At 44.6% G+C, this 18,159-nt stretch overlaps 1 protein-coding gene across 1 annotated transcript in view; it reads left to right on the plus strand.

Annotated features, from left to right (window-relative positions):
• Nucleotides 1-18,159, plus strand: part of PPME1 (protein phosphatase methylesterase 1) — a 128,811-nt gene that overhangs the window by 28,117 nt on the left and 82,535 nt on the right. The window contains exons 6-8 of the mRNA XM_078658567.1: nucleotides 445-599; nucleotides 8,287-8,377; nucleotides 12,439-12,504. Of these exons, the coding sequence (XP_078514693.1) occupies nucleotides 445-599; nucleotides 8,287-8,377; nucleotides 12,439-12,504 (312 nt within the window). The remainder of the gene's footprint in view (nucleotides 1-444; nucleotides 600-8,286; nucleotides 8,378-12,438; nucleotides 12,505-18,159) is intronic.

Raw genomic sequence — 18,159 nt, forward strand, 5'->3', positions numbered from 1 at the left:
CTCAATGTTCTCTTCTTCCAAGGTTGATAAAACGAGTAGCATTATATTGAGCGACCATAAACATGCTTTATCCATCTGTACCAAGCCAAGAGAAGCCTCTGGGTGAATGTGCTCGCTATAAATACCATTGTGCTGTTTTTCGTTTACTTTATGTTCATCATGTGAATCAGTATGAGGCGTGGAATCAGTCTGCTATATGGGGGTTCTTGGGACGTGACAGACAGCACGCCAACTCTTTTGCCCTTTTTAAGATGCAAGAAGGATAAATGGCAGATTCAGCCCTAGCCCAGTCAGCCTTTCAGAGTATATCATGACATGTGACTATGACCGGCACTAACATGAGACTGACTATGCCCAGCACTAACATTCTTTCAGTGACATGACTGTTTGTTTTATAGAGCCTATTTTGCCTATAATATTGAAGATTTATTTTCCTTTTGCTAGGGATATTCAAAATGTTGTGGAAGCACTTTACGGCGATATTGCTCCCCCAATTATGCTAATTGGTCACAGCATGGGTGGGGCAATTGCTGTCCACACGGCGGCAGCTAACCTACTATCAAGTTTGCTGGGACTCTGCATGATTGATGTAGTAGAAGGTATGGTATGATATCTGTCGTTGAAAAACCTGTGTTCTTTTATCTTTCTAGTGTACCTTTTTATAAATGCTAAATTATGTAAATGATTTTAAAGACGTGTGTTTGTGTGTGTGTGTAGGGGGGTATTGTAAATGCATTCTGTATTTTTGCCTTTTTTCCCTTCATGAAAATGTGTGTTTAATATGGGACTTTTTACATTGGAAGATTGCCTGCTGTAAGGAAGGGGGATCTCACCAACCTAGTTGAAAATGCAACACACAATCGCCTGCATTCCTATGTGTCCCTCTCTTTGCCTCCTCTCTGGTATATCCCAGTACCCTTGTCCCTCTTTTCCCCATCTGCTGCAATTTCCTTCTCCAATGTCCCACCCTTTTCCCATTTTTCACTTCTTGTGTGTATCCTACAAAGCTTCACTGCTGCATCTCTGTCCAATCTCTGTGTCGCTTTTTAGGGCTCGCCTGGCGTTGGAGCGCGAAGCGCTCCCGCCAGCGAGTTCTATAGCCGCCTTGCTCCCTGTCAAGGGAGTAGCAGCTGTGAACGAGCCCGACACAGAGCTGAGAACGAGCCGACCCAGGTCTGTGAACGAGCTTCAAGGTTGAGCAGCTTGTGCACGTTTGTTGGACGTCAGGCGCTGCAAGCCCGCCAGACCAATTATCCCAGCATGAAACTCTACTTCCTGAGGCGCCACAAGACCAATTATCCCAGCAGGAGTCTCCACTTCCTCAGGCGCTGCAACAATTATCACAGCATGAGACCCACTTATCCCAGCATGTCAACAGGCGCCCCAGGCTGCTGGAGCACTCAACTATAATTAATGTGCAATTGAGTGCTCCAGCAGCGTGGGGCGGCTCTCTGCATGCTGTGATATGTTATCACTTTGGGGCCTCATGCTGTGATAATTACGGTGGCATGCTCTATTTGCAGCACTGAACATTTTCAAAGAAGGCGAAGCAGTGACATTCATTGGAGACACTCACCCTCACGCACCTCCTCACCCTCACACACCTCCTCACCCACCTCCTCACCCTCACACCCTCACCTTCACACCCCCTCACACACACCCTCACATACCCTTACCAGCACAGCAAAACACAACACAGCACAGCAAAACACAACACAGCACAGCACAGCAAAACACAACACAACACAGCACAGCACAGCAAAACACAACACAGCACAGCAAAACACAACACAGCACAGCAAAACACAGCACAACAAAACACAACACAGCACAACAGAGCAAAACACAACACAGCACAGCAAAACACAGCACAGCAAAACACAGCACAGCAAAACACAGCACAGCACAGCAAAGCACAGCACAGCACAGCACAACGCAGCATAGCAAAACACAGCACAACACAGCAAAACACAACACAACACAGCACAGCAAAACACAGCACAGCAAAACACAGCACAGGACAGCACAGCAAAGCACAGCAAAACACAGCACAGCACAACACAACACAGCACAGCACAACACAGCACAGCAAAGCACAGGACAGCACAGCAAAACACAGCACAGCAAAACACAGCACAGCAAAACACAGCACAGCAAAACACAGCACAGCAAAAAACAACACAGCACAGCACAGCAAAACACAACACAGCACAGCAAAGCACAGCACAGCAAAACACAACACAACACAGCACAGCACAGCAAAACACAACACAGCACAGCAAAGCACAGCACAGCAAAACACAGCACAGCACAGCAAAACACAGCACAGCAAAACACAGCACAGCACAACACAGCACAGCAAAACACAACACAACCCTCACGCCCTCACCCCCTCACCCCTCACACACCTCATCACCCTCACACACCTCACCCTCACACCCTCACCTTCACACCCCCTCACACACACCCTCACACACACCCTCACATACCCTTACCAGCACAGCACAACACAACACAGCACAGCAAAACACAACACAGCACAGTACAGCAAAACACAACACAGCACAGCACAGCAAAACACAACACAGCACAGCACAGCAAAACACAGCACAGGACAGCACAGCAAAGCACAGCACAGCAAAACACAGCACAGCACAACACAGCACAGCAAAACACAACACAACACAGCACATCAAAACACAGCACAGGACAGCACAGCAAAGCACAGCACAGCAAAACACAGCACAGCAAAACACAGCACAGCAAAACACAGCACAGCACAACACAGCACAGCACAACACAGCACAGCAAAACACAGCAAAACACAGCACAACACAATACAGCAAAGCACAGCACAGCAAAACACAACACAGCACAGCACAGCAAAACACAGCACAGCACAGCAAAGCACAGCACAGCAAAACACAGCACAGCACAACACAGCAAAACACAACACAACCCTCACGCCCTCACCCCTCACACACCTCATCACCCTCACACACCTCCTCACCCTCACACCCTCACCTTCACACCCCCTCACACACACCCTCACATACCCTTACCAGCACAGCAAAACACAACACAGCACAGTAAAACACAACACAACACAGCACAGTACAGCAAAACACAACACAGCACAGCACAGCAAAACACAACACAACACAGCAGAGCAAAGCACAGCACAGCAAAACACAGCACAGCAAAACACAACACAGCACAGCACAGCAAAACACAGCACAGCAAAACACAGCACAGCAAAGCACAGCACAACACAACACAGCACAGCACAACACAACACAGCACAGCAAAACACAACACAGCACAGCAAAGCACAGCACAGGACAGCAAAGCACAGCACAGCAAAGCACAGCACAGCAAAACACAGCACAACACAGCACAGCACAACACAGCACAGCACAAGACAGCACAACACAACACAACACAGCACAGCAAAACACAGCACAGCACAACACAGCAAAACACAGCAAAGCACAGCACAGCAAAGCACAGCACAGCAAAACACAGCACAGCAAAGCAAAACACAGCACAGCAAAACACAGCACAGCACAACACAGCACAGCACAACACAGCACAGCACAGCACAGCACAACACAGCAAAACACAGCAAAGCACAGCAAAGCACAGCACAGCAAAGCACAGCACAGCAAAACACAGCACAGCATAGCAAAACACAGCACAGCAAAACACAGCACAGCAAAACACAGCACAGCACAGCAAAACACAGCACAGCACAGCAAAACACCGCACAGCACAGCAAAACACAGCACAGCAAAACACAGCACAGCACAGCAAAGCACAGCACAGCAAAGCACAGCACAGCAAAGCACAGCAAAACACAGCACAGCACAGCAAAACACAGCACAGCAAAACACAGCACAGCAAAACACAGCACAGCACAGCACAACCAAGCACAGCACAACCAAGCACAGCATAACCAAGCACAGCATAACCAAGCACAGCATAACCAAGCACAGCATAACCAAGCACAGCATAACCAAGCACAGCATAACCAAGCACAGCATAACCAAGCACAGCATAACCAAGCACAGCGTAACCAAGCACAGCGTAATAAAGCACAACAAAAAATAGCATAACAAAAAATAGCATAACATAACAAAACATAGCATAGCAAAACACAACATAGCATAGCATAACAAAACACAACATAGCATAGCATAACAAAACACAACATAGCATAGGATAACATAACAAAGCATAGGATAGCAAAACAAAACATAGCCTAACAAAACATGGCATAACAAAACATGGCATAACAAAACATGGCATAACAAAACATGGCATAGCAAAACATGGCATAACAAAACATGGCATAGCAAAACAAAGCATAGCATAGCAAAACAGAGCATAGCATAACAAAGCATAGCATAACAAAACATAGCATAACAAAACATAGCTTAACAACATAGCATAACAAAACATAGCATAACAACATAGCATAACAAAACATAGCATAACAAAACATAGCATAGCAAAACAAAGCATAGCATAGCAAAACACAACACAACATAGCATAGCATAACAAAGAATAGCATAACAAACACAACAAAGCATTGCATAGCATAACAAAACAAAGCATAGGATAGCTAAAAAACATAGCATAGCATAACAAAGCATAGAATAACATAACAAAACATTGCATAGCATAACAAAACAAAACATAACAAAACATAGCATAGCATAACAAAACAAAACATAGCATAACAAAACATAGAAAAACAAAACATAGAAAAACAAAGCATAACACACACAAGCACACACACAAGCACACACACACAAGCACACACACACAACCACGCACACATAACCACAACTACACAACCACGCACACATAACCACAACCACACACAACCACACACACAACTATCTATCTATCTATCTATCGCCCTCACTCTATCTGTCTATCGATCTATCGCCCTCACTCTATCTATCGGCCTCAGTCTATCTATCTAATCGCCCTCACTCTATCTGTCTATCTATCGGCCTCACTCTATCTAATCGCCCTCACTCTATCTATCTTATCGCCTTCACTCTATCTGATCGCCCTCACTCTATCTATCGCCCTCACTCTATCTATCGCCCTCACTCTATCTATCGCCCTCACTCTATCTATCGCCCTCACTCTATCTATCGCCCTCACTCTATCTATCGCCCTCACTCTATCTATCTATCGCCCTCACGCTATCTATCTATCGCCCTCACGCTATCTATCTATCGCCCTCACGCTATCTATCGCCCTCACTCTATCTATCTTTCTATCGATCTATCGCCCTCATTCTATCTACTTATTTAGATACTGATCGCCATCACTCTATCTATCTGTCTAGCTATCTATCGCCCTCACTCCTATCTATCTATCTACCTATCTATCTCGCTCACTCAATCTCTCTATCGCCCTCCCTCTATCTATCTATCCCACTCACTCACTCTATCTATCTATCCCACTCACTCTATCTATCGCATCACCACAGCATCACTAAGGGGCACAACAACATCACAATGCGCTACCACAACAACATCACTATGCGCTACCACAGGATCATTGAATGCCACAGCATCACTAGTCGCCACCACAACATCTCTCAGCCCCACCACAGCATCAATCTGTGCAACCATTTACCAACAACTGGGTCAAATATGATCTCTCAATGTTTCAAGCTTTATTACAAATGTCACAAAAAGAGGTTAGTATTTCACTTCTGTTCTTGGATTTTCGTCACAATAAAATACACTGAACATATTCTTCAGAAAAGTTATTTACAAAAGTTTAAGCTACTGCCATTATAAATTACAATAACTTTTATTTAAGTATTAATTATTAAAAAAATTCAAAGCCATTGTTATTTGTAATATCAATACATCTAAGTCACGTGAATACAACACATATTGCATTACAAATGCTATAGGTGTCACAAGTTATAACTATTGGCATTGTAAATGACAAAGCTATTATTTTTGCTATTTTCAAAACCAACACATATATAACAAATGTGTCATTTACAATACCAATAGCTCAAACTTTCCTAATGCGAGACCTTATGCATTGCAAATGCTTGTTATTGTTGTTCTCTTGCGCTCTTCCTAAAAAAGGAATAACATTGTCCCAGACTGATTTTTTTGTTTTGAAGATGGGCACCTAGTGAATGGTACCACTGTAGGATTTACAACCCAATCAACGTCATCCAACAAAGGGATATTATGGAACCCCTATTGTTGGTGATTGTTGATAATGTAAGGTTGGGTAAGAGGACACCTGTTTCCTTTTTGCTGAATGATCCCATTAATTTGAAGCTTTCTTTCCTTTATTTTAATAAGTGATAATCCCTACTATTCCTGATATCTTGGGAATTGTCAGAACTTTGTTCCTTATTTTTCCTTTCTATATCTGTTCTAGTTATGTTAATTGTTTTCCTTATCTAAACTAGCTAATTGTCACTTGACCATTGATCCTGATTACAATGTAAGCATATTTCAATTGTTCATTTTCCAGACCTGTTCCAGGACAACAGAGGCCCATGTCATGAATCTAAGTGGGGGACACAGTGGCAGTGACCCTGAGGAGAGTTAAGGGGCGGGCAGTTCAATATTGAGTGGAGTTTAAGCATTTGTACAAAACCTATTTAGATGAAGCATAGTTGAAAGCTTGCGAGAAACTAATCAGTTTGGTTCAATTCTGAATGACTGCACAAAAACAGTGTCCTCCAGCATGGTCAGCTACTTGGCTACTAGACCAGCATCTGCTCCTTGGGATGTAACCTTTCTTGACACATGATTAGAAACAGCTTTGAAGGATAGATGATATCCTTGTCATTGAGAAGTGGGATGTGAAATATCAACTGCTTCTTGAGATTATTCAACTCCTATGTACAAGCCAACTCTTGTTTAGCTCAGTGTGTGTGTTGTCTTTTCTCCTAAATGTGTTATTAAGAATACTTTACAGGTTTTTACAAAAGTATATATTACCATAGTGAGAGACCTGTAACTAATACTTAACCGCTTCATTAAAATAGTGAAGTTAATAATTCAGAAAACAACAAACCCATAAATCACAGAAGTACATTTAACTTGAAGCTAATTCACAGGCCTGCTTCCAAGCATTGTCATCTTCTCTCAGATAAAGACAGACCCCATTCTTCTATTGTTTGCCATTGTACTTCAGCACTCACACTCCCTAAAATAAGTGCCAAATGTGAAAAGGTCATACATCATCAACTATTCAGCACAACACTTCTTCTCTGAGACTCTTGAAACAATTACCATATTGAATCCAATATAGCATCTTTTAACTAGTACTCTGCCTTAACACTCTTCCCTCTAATGGTCGCTTTCCTGTAGTATGAACAAAACCCATTGGCCGCCTACCAATTTTTTCAGATAACTCACAGGATGAGATTCAACAAGAGAACCTCAATCAAAATCTATGAAATTACAATAGAGCAAATATACATCCAACAGAAGTATATATTTTTTTAAAGGAGTTAGTCACTGGGTAGCTTTTAACAATTGTTTGGACACCTCACTTTGACTCATGTTGAATGTTTCTTTCCAGTGAATGGTACAACAGGATTTGCTATTTAATTCTGACAAACTCTTTAACATTTACTGCAGCATTTGTATCTGCCCGCTCTGGCCCATCAAGGTGATCGGTGTATGAGATCATATCTGCTCCAGATGCTATGAGCCCTAACTTGTAATGCTGAAACCCTTATATAGAGACCTAAATTAATTCACTAGCTTGTCTTTTGGCCAAAATTCTTTTGGCCGGCAATTTCACAGCTGATAAAAATTGCAAACATTTTCGAGTTTTGAGTTTTTAGCTTTTACTGTGATGAGGAAAAAGCAGATGCAAAACCAGGGCTTCTTGTCTTATTCACATAAACTGTAGGTTTATTTCCTGCACCCACTCAACTCTTCCCTTCAGTAAGCATCTCAAAATCCACCCTTTGTCCTTCTGCCTTCACCCCAGTACTACATAAACTGCTGACATTTGGCAACCCCACATGCTGGTCATTCATCCTGTGTGCTAAGTTGTCTATTGCACGTCCACTGTGGACCATGTATTTATAATCTCAAATACCCTAAACAAAGTAAAGTCACTTTCATGAATGGTTTAACTGGGATTACTCTTACATTTCCCACCATTTAACACCTATTTGTGTTTTATTAAAACCCAATTTCCTAATTCTTCCTGGCTGTTGTACTGGATTTGGCGGGATATGATAATGTTTCTTTTTACAATATTTTTAGGTACAGCGATGGATGCTCTGAATAGCATGCAGAATTTCTTACGCAGTCGACCTAAAACATTTAAATCCCTGGAGAATGCCATAGAATGGAGGTAATTCATGCACCAATTGTTTGGGAGAGGGGTAAGAAGGAGACCAATTTTATCCAATGACAGTTCATTTGCAGCTCTGTTTTTCTTTGCTTTAGGTATATTTGTTGTCTAAATCGCAATTGAGCAAAGGTCAAGGGTATGTGGCCGCCCTCCACATATTTAGGCGTTCATATTTCCAACTACTTTGTGCTGTTTTCCATTTCTCTGTGCTTCTTTGTGAATTGTGTAGATGAACCAGAAGCGTATACATGCAGCTTAAAAAATGCACGCTGAAGCTCTGTCTAAATTCTTCTTCAGAAAAAAGCAAACCACACTATAAATTTCCAAACCTTTGCCTCACCACAAGCCCAAATGTAATTCTTGCCCCTTTTTGTGCTCTCCACAGTGAGGAGCCAAAGTGTGTGTGTCCTGTGATCTGGTAGTTGGGGAGCCAAGCATACTTCAGCTTTGGTATGTCTTCCCACCAATGATCGAGGAGTCTCTCCTCTCACGGAAGCCTTCTTAGCACAGTTACTATTGAGAGTGTAAAGAAGACCCTTCGCCTGTCTCAGCAGCCTCCTACTCACTGGCATTGAACGGAGCAGGAGATAAAATCAGCCCGGGTCAGCCTTATTGTTTTTTGTCTTCCTCTCACTGCCAGTAACAGAAATTAAGAGATCATACGCCTTCCCACTGATTTCTCCCTGCTCCCTATTTCAACAACAGTGGCACTGCAGAGCAATCCAGGCTGACACTACTAACTACCCCAAGCTACCTATTTAATTACATACACAGTATAAGCCACAACTAAATGGTGCCAATGCCATGCACAATGAACATGTATATGTGAGCTAACCATAACTGGTGTGGCACACCCTCAGGGTGGTGGCAGGACAGAGTAACATCTTCCTTTGGGTTAGTGGCAGATTTGGTCAAAGTTAGAATTAATTGAAAAGATGGATTTTCATGTTCTTGGGAAAGGCTTCCGGATTAAGCCATATGGATTCCCCTTACAGTCTAAAGGGTATTTACAGTAACTGTCGAGAGTTAATCATAACTTGAACCTTCAAAGGGCTTTTAAGTCATTCCAGCACTGTATGAAAGTGTTCATAAAGGTGAGGTGCACATGCTCTTTTGTGAGCCAAACTGGCATTCAAGTTGGCCAATAGGTTTGGGTCAGTGTTTTTGTATTCTAGAGTGGCAAATGTATTTTTAAAAGGATAGTTGTTGGACTGTGGTACATGATTGACTGTAAGGTTTAGTTTGAGAAAATCTGGCGATACCGTAAAACCACAGAAGACCTGAACAACCACAAGAATGCCTAGAGGAATACCACCGGCAAATAAGGGACACCAAGCAGACCTTCATCAAGAACAAGATCCACACCAACGCCAAGGAACTTTTCAACATCATACAGCAATTCACCAAACACCCCAGCGAAGCCACAGACGTCACTCCATCCCAGGAACTCTGCAACAAGCTCAGCTCCTACTTCCATCTGAAAATCAAGGCCCTCTACGACAATTTCAGAAACAGACGCCAGGCACCAGCCTCCTGCCCACCACCGACAACAAGCCGACCGTCACTACCTGGAATCCTGCCACTGTGGAACATATCACCGCGACCATGAACAACACCCACTTTGGAGCCCCCACGGAACCCTGCCCTCCGCACATCTACCATAGGGCCGCTGCCATCGCACCCAAACTAGGACGGACCATCAACACCTCCCTCAAATCCGGCATCTTCCCAGACGACTGGAAGCGGGCGGAAGTCAAGCCCCTCCTCAAGAAACCCACGGCCGACCCAATGGACATAAAAAACTACCGGCCCATCTAGCTGCTCCCCTTCGCTGCCAAAGTCACTGAGAGGCTCGTAAACGCACAGCTGACCGCCTTCATCGAAGAGAACTCCATCCTGGACTCCTCCCAGTCCGGATTCCGTAGCAACTACAGCACCAAGATCGCCCTCCTCTCCACCACTGATGACATTCACATGCTACTCGACCAGGGACACACTTCGGCCCTCATCCTACTAGACTCTCCGCAGCCTTCGACACCGTCTCACATCGCAGAGCTCGCAGCCAGACTTCACGACGCTTGTATACGAGGAACCGCCCTCAACTAGATCCGATCCTTCCTCTCCGGCAGAACCGAGAGGATCAAACTCCCTCACTTCCTCTCCGAACCCACAGATCTCAACTGCTGAGTACCCCAAGGATCACTGCTCAGCCCCACGCTCTTCAACATCTACATGGCCCCCCTCGCCACCATCGTCAGACAGCATGGGCTCAGCATAGTCTCATACGCCAACGACACCCAGCTCATCCTCTCCCTCACGAAGAACCACACTATGCTTCCAGGAAGGAATGAAGGACGTCGCGTCCTTGATGAAAGATAGCTGCCTGAAGCTCTACTCATAGACGACCGAGGTCCTTATCCTAGGACCCTCCAACTTCGCCTGGGACAACACCTGGTGGCCCTCCGCCCGCGGGAATCCACCCACCCTTACAGACCACGCAAGGAACCTCTGCATCATCCTAGACTCTTCCCTCACCATGACCCGCCAGTTCAACTCCGTCGCCTCCACCAGCTTCAACTGTCTTCGCATCCTCCGAAAGGCCTTCAAATGGATACCAAAGAATGCAGAAAGACAGTCACCCACGCACTCATAGCCAGTAGACAGGACTACGGCAACACCCTCTATGCTGGAATCAACAGAACTCTGATACACAAGCTCCAAACCATCCAGAACGCTGCAGCCATACTCATCCTCAGGACGACACGAACACATGACCACACCTACGAGACCTCCACTGGCTCCCCGTCGAGAAGAGAGTAACCTTCAAACTTCTCACCCATGTCTACAAATCCCTCCACAACATCTGACCCAAATACCTCAACGAGAGAGTCTCCTTCCACATACCCAAAACGAACCTCCGCTCCGCCGACCTCGCCCCGGCAGAGACCCCCCTGCATCCGCAGAAACCGAGCTGGCAGACATGCCTTCTACATCGCAGTCAAGACCTGGAACGAGCTCCCAGCAAACATCAGATGCTCCCCGAACCTACACACGTTCAGGGAGAACCTCAAGACCTGGCTCTTCCACTGAACCGGAGCTACAGTCCCCCTCCCCCCGCCCAGCACCTTGAGACCCTCATGGATGAGTAGCGCGCTTTATTAACCCCTGATTGATTGATTGATTGATTGAGTTTGGTTAGATTGTGTTGGGGAATAGAAAGGGGATGGGAGCAAACTGCCTCACATCACAGCAAAGAAAACCCCTTAGCATTATGATAAATGCTGTACATAGTTTGCGCTTTCTTGAATACTGGCTGAAGTTTTTCAACAGGGTTGGTTCGGATAGTGTTGTCCCTCTCTAGATAGGTGTTTCTGGATTTTATCCTTCAGTTGAGATTAGAAAAATGAATTGCATCAGCGGTTGCTGAGAATTCTGCCAAAGTCATCTCTGGTTTCAGTACCGTGCACAGGTGCACAGATGCATCTCCAAAAGCTCGTCAGTCCACTGGCTCAAGGAAGCCTTTTTAAACCACACGGGGCTGGGAGCACACTGCCTCACATCACAGCACAGTTCGCCCCTTAACATTATAATAAATGCTCCCATTGAGCCAGTGAGCTGACTAGTTTTTGGAGATGCCCCTGTGGGAGGTACTGAGACCCGAGAGGACTGTGGCAGCATTCTCAGCAACCAAGAGGTTGGTCCATTGTGGTACTTGGTGGCAATATATTCCTGACACCATGTAGGAACCAATCTTGAAAACCTTCCTCCTTTTTCGCTGGTCATCTTTTATACTTTATCCTTTTTCTTTTGCTGTTTTAGTGAGCATGAAAAATAGAGCGAACAAAATGTACTTGTCTTTCAGATAGAGTAAGGGTATCTAACTAACCTTGATGGAATGGGGACTAACTCTAGGAATATGATATGTTAAGCAAGCCAGTCATTGGCCTTTTCTTTATTTGAAGTGCAAAAGGAAATTTCACTACGTTTGGAGTGGTTAAACCAGTGTGTATATGCCACCCTAAGTCATCTAAAATGTTCTTTTTTTCTCGTTTCTTTTTTAGTGTAAAAAGTGGCCAAATAAGAAATCTTGAATCTGCAAGAGTTTCGATGGGTGGACAAGTAAAACAGTAAGTTCTATTTAACCTGCTAGCAAAAAGGAACAATAGTAACTGGGAGGAACATTTATTTAGGGTTGTCTGCCAATTAAACACATTCTGAGGTAGAGATGGGGGATTAATTTAGCTGATCCACTCTCAAGCACCAGGCACCGAAACACTTTAAACAGTTCACTCCAGTTAATATTTATGTTCTCTTTTTTTATGATTTGCCCTGGCAACCTGAACTTCTTACTGATTTTCAATTCATGTTTTTATTCCACTGTTATTGAGTTTCAGTCCATAAAGTGTATGTTCAGTTTTATTTGAAAGGCTAATTTGTACTTTTCTGTAGCACAGTCTGTGCATCCAATTTTGTCACTGGGGAAGTTAATTTCACTAGTCAACTGTGGTTCCTTTAGAAGAGGTAGATATTTATTTTATTATTATTATTATTGATGTATTTTGCATTGATTAATTGCTTTAAGTTCATTTTTAGAGCTTGCCTACGCAGTGCATGTGCTGGCTTCGAGACATGTTGTATCTACAATGTGAAGTTCGGAATCCTCCCATCTTTTTCATTGGTTCCTGTTACTGCTCTTCCTAAATACCTGCTTTTGTTTGGTCAAGATGCTTAAGAGTCCCTCCTGTTGGTCTTTTGTAACCTCCCATGAGGACTGCCCCTGTTAAATGTTTTCTTAGTTATTTATGGTACTCTGTACTCTCTCCGCTTTTTGGTGGCTTGCCACTGCTCGATTCCCCGCAACAACGCGGTTGGCACTTATCTTTTTTGTTTCAGTTTAGCTTTACTCGTCACTTACTCTCCCCATGCCATTCCAGCTCCCCCTCCCACAACACTGCTTGCCCGCCCCCACCACCACCCTTTCGAGGTCGCTGCTTGTTTAATGTACATCGACTAAGCGCCAAGCAGGTATCGGAGCACTTTACATGAACACCATTTGCATTACACAAGGTCATATTTATTTTGTACTCACAGGGAGATTAAGTGCTTTTTGTTGTTGTTAGGTGACGTGGCCTACTTTGGTTCAATTTTGTACTCTGCATTCGCATAGTCTAAAAGAATTGTATTAGTCTGGCCCACGTTTTTTTTTTTTTTTTTTTTTTTTTTTTTTTTTTAATACAACACTAGCCAACGTTGTGCTCCTGGCTTAGAATGCATCTGCTCTGTGTCTGACTGACTTCAGCTTCGCCTGCCACTTACTCTTCCCGTGCTGGCCCACCTGCCTCTCACCCCTCCCACCCACAACACTGCTTGCCCGCCACCACCTCACCCCTCCCACATCACTGCTTGCTCACCACCACCTTTCCAAGGTCTATGCTTGTTTTAATGTACATTGGTGAAGCGCGAAGTAGGTATTGGTGCACTTGACATGAACACCAGTTGCATTATACAAGGTCCTATTTATTTTTTACGCCAAAGGAGATGAAGTGTTTTTTTTGTTTTTTGTTGGGTGAGGAGGCCGACTTTGGTCTAAATTGGTACTCTGCATCCGCATCCTCTGAAAAACAAAATTATATTAGACTGGCCCATGTCGTTGCTTGTTTTTAAATGCAACCCTAGCCAACATTGTGCTCCTGGCATAGCATGCCAGCTCAAACAATTACCCGAAGGTGTCATGGTGCTAACACTATAGGGTAAATAAATGAAACGGAAAAAAGCCCAGGAGGACAACTTGTTTTGGGATAATCTAGGTTTCTAAGGCTTTCCTGAAACTGAGAAAGTTGGAGATGGATCTGATATCGGGTGGAAGACAGTTCCATACCGTGGCGCCTCTGCTGCCCCAGGTGGACCTTTTGATCATCTGGACCACCAGTAGTCCAGAAAAAGTTGACCTGAGGTTCCTCCCTGGAGGTACCACTTGAAGGTGTTTTTCAAGTAATCTGAGCCATCCGCATAAAGTGCCTTATGTGCTAGGCAAAGGACTTTAAATTTGATTCTCTGTCTGACAGGTAGCCAGTGAAGCTTTCTGATGGCTGAGGCACCAGATTTATGTTTAGGGATCCTAGTCCAGGCCCTGGGAGCCATATTCTATGGTACTTGAAGTTTATTGAGGTGCTGTTCCTACATGTTAAGTTATAGCTCGTTGCGGTAATCTAGTTAAGCCAAAACGTGGGCAGAGAGGACTGATTTTTGGGCGTCAACCGGGACGAAGGGAAAGAGTTTAACATGTGGAGAACAAAGAAAGCAGAGGAAGTGGCTGCTTTGATCTGAGAACCGAAGGTCCGTTTAGTGTCCAGTGTCACTGCTAAGTTTTTTACTTCATTTACTGAGATGAGAAGGGCACCCAATTCCTGAGGCCACCAAGTCAGGGTCCAAAGGAACGGATTAGTCCCAAACAGGATGACTTCTGTTTTCCCTGAGATACGTTTAGGACAGTTTTGACTCATCCAGTGACCAATGGCTGACATACAGCTATTGAAATATACGCCAGAAAGGTTTTTAGCAGAGGAAATGGCTACCACAATTTGGGTGTCATCGGTGAAGGAAGTCCGATCAAGACCTAAGGATCTAATACTTGGGTTCTCATAAAAATGTGCCCTGTGGCAGCAAAGTATGGTCTGAGATGTGACCGTGGACCACACTGATGCTAGCGGGGTGGCGGTAGAGTGTCTGGGTGGATGAAGGATTGTGTAAGGAAGCTGAAACAAAATTATAAATAAGCGCACACGCATTTATTTGTAGGTTAACTAAAGTTAAAAGTGGTGCAGGACACCACCGTAGTTACTTCATAAGTTAATTTAACCTGCAAATAAATGCCTGCCCGTTTATTTAAAAATAAAAATCTTTGAGTATTTATGCTAATCAAAATTTTAAACAAGGTGGGGCTCTTGGTGGACTCCTGTGGGACCCTGCAAGGCTGGCAAAAAGGTTTGAATCCAGAGGAATCCAGAGCCACCACCTGTTTCCTACCAAAGAGGCAGAACACTTGATGCTGACTGCCTGGAGACAGGCGATCAGTATATTGTGATCGACCGTGTCAAAGGCTGCTGTTTTAAATCTAGGAGCACCAGGGCCGTGTTTCCCCTGCTAGCCACTATTGCACGGATCTCGTTGGTGAATTTTATCAGTGCTGTTTTGGTGCTATGACTGCTTCTGAAGCCAAGCGTCCACTGCACGTCAAGGAATGGAAGCTCACCCTAGTTCCCCAAAAAAAAGTATCCTGGAACTCGCGGTTAAAAATATACAATTTTACATCCTGCACCGTGCGTACTTAACACTAGCACGCCTCCACCGCTTCTACCCGGTAACACAGTTCTCCTGTCCTGGTTGCCAGGCCCCCAGTGCCACATTTCAGCATATGTTCTGGAACTTCCCTACCATACAACCCTATTGGCACCAGATCATAGCACACTACCTCTTGCTTGCCTGTAAACATGACTTAAATTTTACAGAATGGTATTCAGTCCTTCGTATGTAATTTGGATTGACAACAATGTATAACAATTCTGCAATATGGAAAAGTCAATAAAAAGAATTTGTTTTTTAAATGACTGCTTCTGACGCCACATTGGGTTGACTAACAGCTGGGGGTCAAATAAATATTGTGCGAGTTGCTGATTCAAATCGTATTCACTTATTTTGCGTTAGGGGAAGCCGGGGTATAGGTCTATAATTATTTGGGTCACGTTGATTGAGGATAGCTTTTCTCAATAGGGGAAAGATGGATGCTTCTTTCTGGAGCAATGAGAAGAGTCCAGACGACAACATCGAGTTGAAGATCGGGGTCAAGCAGGCTGCCACAGACTCCGCAGCCAGGTGGATGAATGACTGAGGACCGGGGTCAATAGGAGAACCAGTTTTGATAGCCACTTTTCAAGTAACCTCCTTGATGGAAAAAACGAGGTGGGCAAAGTCCAAGTGGCTTCAGCTTCGCCTGGCACTTACTCTCCCATTGCCGTCCCATCCACCCCCTCACCCCTCCCGCAACACTGCTTGCCCTCCCCCACCACCTCGCCTCTGAGGTCGCTGCTTGTTCTAATGTACATTGGAAACGCACAAAGTAGTTATCGGAGCGCGTTACATAAACACCAGTTGCATTACATAAGGTCATATTTATTTTATATGCACTGGGAGATTAAGTAAATAAAATAAATAAATAAAATAAATAAATAAGCGCTTTTTTTTGTTAGATGAGATGGCCGGCTTTGGTGTGATTTCGTACTCTTTATTTGGATCTTCTAAAAAAATTGTATTAGTCCAGCTGAGATTATCATTGATGTTGGCATCTTCCATGCTGATGGTGTGACGAGGAAGAGCGTTGCTTCTCAGTGTTTTTGACATACGTCTGTGCTCCTCTCTGTGGTGCTGCACGTTGGCGTGCCACCCGTTCAAAATTAGGAAAGCCCATCCCGAGTTGCTCCATCGTGCTCCACACCAGCCCACATGGGCAGTATTTTTACAATCAAAGGGCCATTACGTCTGTCCTTGGGACACGGAAAGCTGCTGCTGCAGACGGGCATGTTTGGTATGGAGGCTTCCTGTGCTGGGAGAGGATGTGGCATAATGGCCAGAGCTGCCAATTTTGGGGCTGGGGAATAAGGTTTGATTCTCGGCGTCGCCTCAACATCCTGGGATTTTGGACAAATCACTTAATCACCATGTGCCTTTAAAAAAAAACTTCCCTTGTGTAATGTAGCTGCTGCTTTGATGCCTCGTGAACAACCTTATGCTTAAGGTCATAGTTGGAGGTCAACGGGTAGGGCCGCAACGACACCATGGGTCAGTCTTACAGCCAGATACATTTATTCAGTAGGGCACACTACGGTTGCATGCTTTCTTCCCATCTGCTACCCAGGCCAATGCTGTCAACACTACAGCATTATATATATTGTTTTCTTTAGATGCGTCCTTACCTGGGCAATAAGGATCTAGGATCTAAGGATTATAGCGCGGGGATGCCTCCGGGTCACCAGGCGCTCTATAAATCTCTAATAAATAAATCTTGCTGTACCACAGTTAATTGCGCTTTCATTTTTCATTTGATTATAGGCCAATTCATTAACGAATACTGTTATCAGCTTACTCGGCCTAGATGGCGCAGGAGTGAATGTTTAATGAGTGTGCAGCAGTGCTTAGCTGGTACTGATCCAAGCATTCGCAGTCATATTTTCTCCTTTTATTATTATCGTTATACTGTTAGTACATGTTCTCTTATAGCCACATGACTTAGGAAATGCATGACCGTGAACCTGACGCCTGAGCGAGTACTTTCATAAACTGCTTGCATAGGCCCATGGATGCAAACTCTCTAAACTGTACAATGCACCTTGGTTTTCATGCGCAGGCTAAACTAAATGATGTCACTAGTATTGGGGGCTATTCCCAGCCGAATGTTACCCTCGCCTACTGGGCTTAGGGCTGGAGTCCGCTGGGGTCAGGCCCCACACAGGTGCCTGCCTGAGGCTGCGGTTAGCCGCCTGCACTTACTGTTGTTGTGTAGAGAAAGAACACACAATGCGTGAAAGTGGAAACCCGGAAAGAGGATCCCTGGGCGGTTTATCAGTGGGGGCGGTTGGGCACCGCTTCACCTCTATTTACCCCGTGCCTCTGAGGGCCTGGAGGGGTGCAGCTTTGATTCCGCTGCACAACTGCGGTCCTTTGGCGTGACTGCGGAAAATGCACATATTGTGCTGTTTGCAGACTTTTCACTGCAGGACTTGCGTCAG

This window comes from Lissotriton helveticus, chromosome 8 (genome assembly GCF_964261635.1).
Source record: "Lissotriton helveticus chromosome 8, aLisHel1.1, whole genome shotgun sequence".
Taxonomy (NCBI): Eukaryota; Metazoa; Chordata; class Amphibia; order Caudata; family Salamandridae; genus Lissotriton; species Lissotriton helveticus.